At 43.1% G+C, this 10,196-nt stretch overlaps 1 protein-coding gene across 1 annotated transcript; it reads left to right on the top strand.

The window, feature by feature from the left end:
• On the top strand, positions 1-5,900 carry LOC130404729 (uncharacterized). Its single transcript, XM_056609609.1, has 12 exons — positions 1-843; positions 1,435-1,576; positions 1,742-1,964; positions 2,064-2,190; positions 2,514-2,812; positions 2,969-3,059; positions 3,285-3,401; positions 3,483-3,558; positions 3,634-3,885; positions 4,182-4,353; positions 4,490-4,638; positions 4,760-5,900. The coding sequence occupies exons 1-12, from the start codon at positions 493-495 to the stop codon at positions 4,945-4,947; spliced, it is 2,187 nt and encodes a 728-aa protein (XP_056465584.1). The 5' UTR covers positions 1-492; the 3' UTR covers positions 4,948-5,900.
• The last annotated feature ends 4,296 nt before the right edge of the window (positions 5,901-10,196 follow it).

Here is a 10,196-nt window from a genome sequence, read left to right as displayed (position 1 = left end):
GCATGGTGCAGGTTTCTATTTTCTTCTATTCTGGCAATTTTCTAGTTGGTAATAAACATTTAAACAATTATCCATTGTATTTGATGTTGTAGGGTATCACAAAATATAAATATTAGGAAAAGTAGGTGATATATTAGTGGTTATTAGCCACAGGTTAGCGATGATTCTTATTTCTCCCACAATGCATTGCATGACGTCACATAAGGTACTCCTCGCTTTTGGACGACAGCCGAAGCCGCTAGTGAGAGAGAGACAGTGTCAGATTATATAAGTAAATACATAAATAGAGATAGCCTAGATATAGATAGATCGATCGATAGATAGAATAGCATAACATCGATAGATAGATAGAATAGCATAACATCGATAGATAGTGAGGGATAGCATAGCATAACATAACATAACATAGATAGATAGTGAGGGATAGCATAGCATAGCATAGCATAACATATATATAGATAGAGAGAGAGAGTAGATATATAAGTAGATAACATGGTTTTCTACTGTATTTGTGGCGGGTGCAACAACTACAGCAAAAGTGGACATAGGGTACATTGCTTCCCCAAGGACAAAGGGATTCTCCGAAGCTGGGTGCAATTTGTCAAGGTTAGGCGGGCAGATTTTTCAGCTAGCTCTGTTACCGCGTACTCCAGAATATGCAGCGCGCATTTCAAGGAGGAGGATTACCACTCAGGGGATGCCAAGATGGTCTCACTTGGTTTAAAGAGTAAGAGGACGGCGAAGTTAATTCCTACCGCCGTGCCGTCTGTGCATGCAAACCACTCTGCCTGCCCTGTCCCGAGGTCGAGAGACACCGTCTGCCGCAAGCGAGAGATTGCCACGGTAAGCATCATGCTATAGCTGCTAATTACAAGCTGCGCGTTAGCTAGATCTGTGTATTTTGCATACCGTGTTCCCTTTGACACAGCCTCCTCTACAAGCATGATCAGTCTGACATTAGAAGAGCATATTTCTTGATTCACGAATATGAGCCAAAACAAAATTGCCCTGAAGTAAATGTCCATATCGTCATGAAAGCTTCATGGCTAGTGTTTTGATCAGTGATCGTCATCATCAAGCGGCTTTCACAACAGTGTGTTTGCGTTTTGTGTTAGTGCTAGACTGCTACGGTTCTCTTTCACATATACTGTATTTGACCGTGACCGTGTCGTCAGGGCTGTAGTGGACGCTAAACGCAAGTAAACGCAGTTTACCCACCTCTGAAATTTGAGAAACAGAGTTTATCCACTTCTCACTTCAGAGTTTAGCTACCTCCCAATACAGTAAATGTACTACCATTGGTTGCGAATCACTGATCTAAGTATTCAGTTTACCTACCTCTTATTTCACCACTACACCCTTGCATTTCTTTTTTATATACTTATATATACTATACTTTATACTAATATACTTTTTTATATTTGTTTTCGCAAGATGTTGACAGACGCCTCACAGCAGGAGACCGTGCACAGTGTAGACACTGTGGAGAGTGTCGATACTGGGGATCAGCCCTTGCCCTCCTCCACTTCTGATGCTGGGACACAATGTTATTTGAAGCCCCCCCGATGGTCTCACGGTAAATCTTTGGTATTTTAAGGGGTAGATATTATGTCTAAAACATTGCAAGTAGGACATTTCCATACAGATTGATGAAATGAATACATAGCCTACACCAAAACATAGCCGCTTAGATTTGCCATGATTGTCATATGTTTGGGTATGTTTACTCCCTCTGCCACAGCTGTGCAGGTTAACCTGAAGCCCAAGATGGTTAGCGTGGGCACACAGACTTCAATCAGCCCACAAACCTCCACTCCCCTCGCTAGTCCTGAACAGACAGTTGACGACGATGATGATGATAATGCCACTGTCATCAGTGACTTGTCGTGGGTGCCCGAAGAGCCGATGGATGAGGAGGAATTGTTTGATGAGGAGCCACCTTACACGTGTGACCCCCACCACAAGTGAGATAATCTAAAACCAACATAGACCATATTGAATGCTCAATGCTTTGTTAGTTTGAATGACACCGCCCCCCTCCCCCTCATTTTTTGTTGTTGTAGTTGCATTGACAAATTCATTGTTTGCCAAGAGGAGCTGATGGGCCTTTTTGCCATCTGTCCGGCCTGTTGTGAGAGGTCGGATAGGAGCATCGTGCAGCAGGAAGGAACTTTTGTTAAGATCAAGCAGGTACAGTTTTGTTTATGCAGTTTTGTTTACGTGGCCATCTGATTAGAAAATCTGAAATTCTAATTCTAATTAATTCTGCAATAGTGTAGAAAAAAAATCTGATAGCTCTGACTGTCTTGCCAGTTAATTTACAATGTATGTACCAGGCTGGCTTAAGTCTGCTGGTTTGTGATGCCATCATATTTGAGTGTTATACTGTATTGGTCATGTGTGTTTCATTGAAAATATGAAACCTTTGACCAGTAATGTACAGTACTTACTCTATATTGAATCCTGATATACTGTTGATTACAATGTTTTATTTTATTTTCTTACATATCTAGGTCTGTGCATCATGTGGCTACCACCGTTTCTGGCAAAACCAGCCAATGCTCCACAGGAACATGCCAACCTGCAACCTCCTGTTAAGTGGGGCCATTCATTTTACTGGATGTTTGGCCACACAGACACTAAGAATGTTGACCCTGTTTGGCCTGCAGTGCATCAGTGCGAGCAGTTTCTTTCGCCATCAGCGCCGCTACACCATCCCAGTAATCGTTCAGGCCTGGCAGAATGATCAAGCCAAGAATTTTAGTGACCTACGGGCAATGGATGGCGGGCTAGTTCTTGCTGGTGACTGCAGGTAAACCAGTGTGAGAGCTAGACCAGTTCCACGTTTTGATTTTGTTATTTGTTATCATGTAGGGTGGCTTTAGTTGGCATTTGCAGTTGACATGGTGGATTGTCTTTACAGACCATGGTTTGAAAAACTTGAAACATAAATTGTAATTAATTCCAGGTCAGATTCTCCTGGGCACTGCGCAAAGTATGGGTCATACTCTCTGATAGAGGACAGAGTGAACAAGGTGGTGGATGTTCAGCTTGTTCAGGTAAACCTGATGTTATTAGACAAAGAAATGAACTCTGCAATTTGGTAAAAGGATTGTATCTTAATATAACATCTTTCCACTAGTACAACCATGCATAGAGCTTTATTGTGTATTGCCTAACTAGAGTAGTGTATCATAATGCCTGGACCAGCAACGCTTCGGTTCATTAACGCCTCCTTCAACACCACCTGCATTCTACACTTACACTGTTATGTCATGTTGCAGAGCTCAGAGGTCCCCAACAGCTCATGGTGTGAGCTTGAAGGGCTCAAGCGCAGTGTTGGCCTGCTGAGGGGAAACGACCTGCATTTGGCAACGCTGATCACGGACCGACATCGCCAGGTATTTACAATAAAAATGCAGTATAGAATGTAAATATCTGAATTGCACTGAAGCTGGATGTTTGTGGTTTTTTCTCCTTAGGTTGCCAAATGGGTGAGAGAGGAGCTGATCCCTGAAGGGACACAGCATTATTTTGACGTGTGGCACATTGCAAAAAGTATGTATCCATTTTTGGAACCTTGAAGCAGTTTTTGTTAGTGCATATCAATTAATACCATTTGTTCTAAAACAGGTCTGGGGAAGGCATTGGATGCAGCATCCAAAGAGTGTGACCAACTACAGTTGTGGAGGCCAGCTATAGTGAATCACCTCTATTGGACTGCAGCCTCAACCCCAGATGGCAACCCAGCGGTCATGGAGGCCAAATGGAGAAGTTTAGTGAACCACATCCAGGACATCCATGACCATGACACCCCTGCCTTCTCCAGTTGTGCCCATGGCCCTCTAGACGAAGATCAGCGCAACAAAGAGTGGCTGGACCCAGGTACAGTACTGGTATTATGCACGCTCTACATAGTTTTGTTTTAGTTGCTGTCTTTGAGTAATTGTCTGGATGCTTTGACATGTGACCTTCGTGATGAAATTATTTTTTCATTCCCTGGCAATCTCATAACATTCTGTTTACTGTTTATGTTTGCTATAATTCATATGCAGGACAATTTCATGTGTTTCCATTTCAAAAAGGAATTCTGTCTGTATCCATCTTCCTGTCTATTTGTACGTTTTCCGTCTGTCTGTGTGTCTGTCTGCCTCCCTGCCTACCTGTCTTGGTCTTTTCAGGCTCATTGGCAGCAGTCAAGTTGGAGAACATAATGATGAGGGCTGCCTTGCTGAAAGATGTTCGTCAGCTGTCTCCACAGCACCAGACCTTCTCCCTTGAGGCTTACCACTCCCTCATCTTGCACTTCGCGCCCAAGCACACAGGGTTTTCATACCTTGGGATGTATAGCAGGTCAGTGCTATCCAATGGAATAACACTGCCAATTATTATGCCTTTTATAGTAATAATAGTACCTATTAACGTGCCTATTGTAGTATTTTGTCATACACCAAGTTTCAAAGGTTTTCTCAAATGTGTTATTTTGTAGGCTTCTCTTAGCGGCGCTGCATTATAATCACAATGCCAATCGCGAGACAGCACGGAGAAGTGACGGGACGGAGAAGTACTGCGTGCGGTATCCGCGCTTCAGAAAAGGTGCCCATGTGGTGCGTCCCATCAAAGAGGCAGCCTCATACGGTAAGCAGTGTCAGGCAGTTCTATCATATTTTGAGATGGCGCACGAGTGATCAGTGACAATGATCTTTATAAAGTAATATTATTATTATTATTATTAATATTATTATTATTATGTCTGCAGGTTATGCAACATCATTAATGAAGGCCCTTCGGGAGAGCTACGACAATTCACCCGCGGTTCTTCGAGAGGTTGGCGCCAATTTGTCCTCCGATGCACCCGCCCCCATCGCCAAATCCTTCGAACAGATTCCTAAGGAGGAGGCCATCAGCCTCTACCTAGCCCGGCAGTCACGCTTCAAGAAAACCTAATTTCACATTATTATTTTTTTCCACGGACAAGTCCAATGATTTAGTTGTTATTATTTGCATGAAATTTCTTTGTATATAATTCAAAATAATTTGGTAATCATTTTACCTGTGCCTTGTCAACCTCTGTGTGCGGTGTTGTCTGGGCTCACTGTGTGTCTGCTTGATGTGCTTTTGCATGTATCACTGCATGTATGCATGCATGAAATAGTGTGTGTGTGTGTGTGTGTGAGAGAAAAAGAGAACCATCAACTGACCCTCGGGTATGACTACACTATTGCAGAATTAATTAGAATTAGAATTAAACATTGCGGGTCTAGCCCTTCATCAGTGTTCCTTGTATGTTTTGTGCCTAACCATTTTTTTAATATAGATTTAATTCCAACCTGTGTCTTTGTTCAGTAACCATTACAAGCAATGCCAATCAACTTTTTTTTTATCCAAAATGCATGTGTTCTGTGTACTTATAACATTTTAAGGGCAATTGAATGATCACAACAGAATAAGCATAACTTATTTTTATTCATTTTCATCCAAACAAGATGGTTGAAACCACACAAGAGGGTAGAGGCTTCCTTATACTCCTCCCTAAAACGCCATAAGCCCAGCGTATAGCTTGCCTGTACGCAGTGTACCGGTATTGCCTAGGGATAAGTAGGAAAGATTCTTACGTTTAAAACTCTGTAAGTGGGTTGGAAACGTCATTTTAAGCCTGTTTCTTATGCATGTTTATTGTGTATGCAACAAATCTCCTGTCACCTATAACTTGGTTCAAATGACTCAGTGTAAAAAGATTTGTAAAGTAAACATAAACCATGAACATACTCGTGCGTGCTGGCTTGAAGGGGACCATGATCCTGCCTGAAGTGTGTGTATGCTATTTTTAGCACAAACGGATTCAGGCATCATGCCTCAAATCCCGGATGCTGCGTAAGGCACGTTACATCTGCTGGCCGCGGGGTGAGCTCCTCGACCAGCGACCAAAACGCGCTCACCTCCCTACAACACAAGCTCTCCACCACAGTTTCCATGGGACGACACCGCCCACACAGACACCTGCCAAACACAGCGACACAGACACGCTTACTGCTCTCTCCCGGTAAGCGGTACCCTGACAGTTTCAATGACAATCAATCACGAGGAAAACGAGTTAGCACTATCAAAAATAATCACACTGAAGACATAACCAGCCTACTCGGCGTCGGCTACGTTTGCAAACAACATTTTCACCGGAGAAAGGTAAAAGCTTAGAATAAACACTAGGGGTTCACAGGTGGGACTGTCAAGCTATTATGCCTTCTATTTCTGGATCTTCTGACTAAGTTTAGGGTACTTATCTGAGCCAATGACATAATCACTGTCACTAGATATAAAGAAAACGTTGACTTTCATTCGATGCTATTCACTGAAAAAATAAGTTATTGTATGCACTGCTGTTCATAGACTACTAGCTCCAGCGCTCCTTGCTACGTTTCTAAATGGTAGCAACTCACCAGGACACTTCACCAACTCTCCACTCATTCTCCTCTGACCATGCATTTATTTGTCTTTGACGGCCATCGGCTCTCGGTATTTCCTCATTTCCCCTCATACGCCTAACCGGTTCGAAATTATATGGCTGTGGGCCATCATAAATGTTGAGAGTGGGTCTTGCTACCTCTTCCTCGTCCGCCATAATGCTAGTTCTAGTATGCGTCTACCCTACGTGACGTCATCGCCAAATTGCGTAAAAAATAACCGTTACTAACCAAAAACTACAAAAACTGGACTTTAACACCATTTTGGAGACATTTCTAACTTTATATACATATTTTGAGTGCTTTATGTACCCATTAATCAAAACTTCCGGTTAACCTGCACCATGGGCTTTAAAGTCAACATGTCGACATTAAACTCGAAATGTCGGGAATAAAGTTGCAATGTCATGTCGACTTTAATCTCGACGTGTCGACTTTAAACTCAAAATGTCGAGAATAAAGTTGAAACATCGTATCGACTTTTATCTCGACGTGTCCATTTTCCGTTCCTCTGTCAGCACGCAGACGCTCCGGGCATCCTCCCAAGCGTGCAGCGGATGACACGAAGTAGTCATCTGCTGTAGTAGTGCGGCATTGCCATCAGTGGTACACCACAAACAATGACCCCAGGGTTATTGCCGACTACTTCGTGTCATCCGCTGCACGCTTGGGAGGATGCCCGGAGCGTCTGCATGCTGACAGAGGAACGGAAAATGGACACGTCGAGATTAAAGTCGATACGATGTTTCAACTTTATTCTCGACAATTCGAGTTTAAAGTCGACACGTCGAGATTAAAGTCGACATGACATTTCAACTTTATTCTCGACATTTCGAGTTTAATGTCGACGTGTTGACTTTAAAGTCGACGTGTCGATTTTAATCTCGTCACGGCAAAAATATTTTTTTTCTTCACGTGTGGCCCTTAAACTCTGTCGTAGTATACCCATGCTAGTGAACACTGGCTTTTGCGCATAAATGACCTTTTTATTTCTTCTATTATTCACTGTTTGGTTATTGAATGTTAATGTCCATTTTCTAATGTACAGCTCTGTAACGATATTGATTGATTTTCTTAATAATCTTATGTGACAATAGATTGAGATATGATATATTCCACTGGGAAGGTGGTTAGCTATTAACAAGGTTGATTATGTAGATCAAAATAACTATCCAAATAATAATTGAGTATTTATTTATTTTTAAACACCCTCTTTGTCCCATTAGATTGCAATTACATTAAAAATATCAATGAATGACCAGACTCCCGATACATCAGCATTGTCATCTATTTGCCATCTACCTGAATTAAAATTCTCTCACAGCTGCAGTTCATTCTGTGTTGATAAGGTTTATTGGACTACGTTTCCCATGAGGCTTAGCGCCAGTTGGAGGGAAATAGCCTACGTGAGAGCTATGAGCGCGTACAGTTGTTGGACTGCTAATGCAATAAATCATGGCTAGGAACTAAACATATATGGAACAAACATAACACATTCTACACTGTGTCGACTCACAGGGACATTACAGTTCACGGCGAAGCCATTCAGGGCTGCTCTGGACAAACGCCCACTCCCTCGCATTCACATTCAAACTCGGTTCCAATTGCCTCGTCTGTTGGGGGTTGTGCAATTCACCTGTACACTATAGAAAATAAAACTGGGTTATGAACTTACCGTGACACCGGCGCGCGAATGAGCCTCTTCCGACGCCCTGAATAATTTGTGGGCCTCTGAACCAACTGAACCATTCAAAATGGTCTCCGGGTCCTTGAACGCATTCTCTGGCTCACAGCGTGAATCAGCCCCCTTTATGAAACCTCAAGAAATCCATCGGGAATGGAACAGGTCATGAAGGAGAGGCCCACACTCCAGATGTCTACAAGATGTATGTGATCAATAAATGATTCACTCTACATTCAAGATGGTTTTGGGGATGATTTTTCTCACAAAGTGTTGCGTGGCGTCACTATTTAGAATCAGCAAATAAAAAACTGTAATTATAACAGTTTATAATGGTTTGCTTTGCTGTCTGGGGCTGCTGTTCCTGAGATGTGACCGTCCATCGTGTGCAGGACATAATTTGTTACTGTGTAAGAACGTTCACCCACCCAACACTGTTCTTAGATCCACCCACTAAGCTTGATTGAACATAATGATATTGTAAAAAAATTAAGTCTGGTGCCAGAAAGAGTCTACAACTCTCCCCCAAATAATTGAACATGTAAATAGAAGCAATCATTCAACGAGGTATTACGCTATGTGCAGTACACGTGCACCCTAGTATTTAACTCCACATAGTACCCTTTAGAAAGACCGAGCTGAACCAGGGGTTGGCTGTGTCCTGCTCTGTGGAGTGTAACATATTGAATGGCCGGGGGGTTGCAGGGATGCTCCGCATCCGGGCTCTCGCTTGAGGGAGTGTAAACTATTGGGTGCATAAACGAGAAGGCGGGGGAGTTGGGGAGGAGAACCCTTCTCTTCCAATCATGTTTGCGCGTACATCTTCCAATTTCCCACTGCTCCAGTGCAGCTGTCAACAGCGAAGCGTTGACTGGTAATCAGTGTTATGGAGGGCTAGCTGCATTTTGGGTGTGTGGAGGCAAAACCATTTGAGCATCATGCAAGACACATGTTGAAAGAAAACAGCGTTTAAACACTACTTTTACATTACAAATGCAAGTAAGGTACAAACTACAATCTGTACAGTCACATAGATACTAGATATGATGTGATGAACACACTACTACTACTAACTACCAAATAAGATAAGAGCTTCAGTGAGATTGTGCCATCAGCTGAGTTAGGTGCCCATGCAGAATATCCCATCTAAGACCTCCACACGCGACACAAGCCGGTGCTAATGACGCCTGGTAACAGCACACTTGTTAAACAAGTAAACGACTGCTCAAAGCAGGAGGTCTCCAGACCATCTCACAGGCTCAAGTACCGCCGGCGTCACAAAGCCCTCACCTCACTGGAGCATGAGTGGCCCCCCTGTGGTTTGGATCCGAGGCCGACATCGCAGCACCCCCGCCATCTCCAGAACCGGTTCCAAACCTCCCAATCTTCCGCTTGACTCTGCCCGCAGAGCTCGGAAAGATGAGGCACACTAGTGCCTCCACCTTCCTCCCCCATGCCCTCCTATCTCGCCTCCCAAATTGGCGGAGTGACTTTCTATACGGCGGTCGAAAAACCCAGACCTGGCCTGGTCTACCTCCGTCTCCCAGGTGAAGATGACCTCCTCCTCTGGTGCTTTTAATTGCCCTTAAAAAGGTGCAGTTTGACTCAGTCCCTCTCTCCTGCTTTTTATCCTCGGCGTTGACAATTGATTTCTTCCTAAAGCAGAATGATAATCATCCTAGGGTCACTGGAATGAGGCCCAGATCGTTTAAAGCCACAGCCCTGCACTTCCTGTTCGCTCATTTACGACGTTAATGACCGAATGCTGCAGCAAGGAATCTAGGGTAATAAGCAGGGTTTCTGCATCTCCTTGATTGCCTACTTCTTTACACTGCCTCCTCAGAAATTAGCTTGTTGATTATCCCAGTGTAAACCATGTATACAATTTAGCCTCTACTTCTAATTAGAGGTAATCATGCTGTGTAATTTTTTCAAAAACAATCACAGATATAATTATGATTTAATTAAACAACGAATTCATGAAGTTAAAGCTTTCCTATCCATGGTAATAATCTATTGTGAATGACTGTTGCCAAATTGTGTTTTCGCCAACT

The sequence above is a fragment of the Gadus chalcogrammus genome, chromosome 15 (assembly GCF_026213295.1).
Source record: "Gadus chalcogrammus isolate NIFS_2021 chromosome 15, NIFS_Gcha_1.0, whole genome shotgun sequence".
Lineage (NCBI taxonomy): Eukaryota > Metazoa > Chordata > Actinopteri > Gadiformes > Gadidae > Gadus > Gadus chalcogrammus.
Note: the sequence above shows the minus strand (reverse complement) of the source record. Positions and strands in the feature narration are given on the sequence as shown.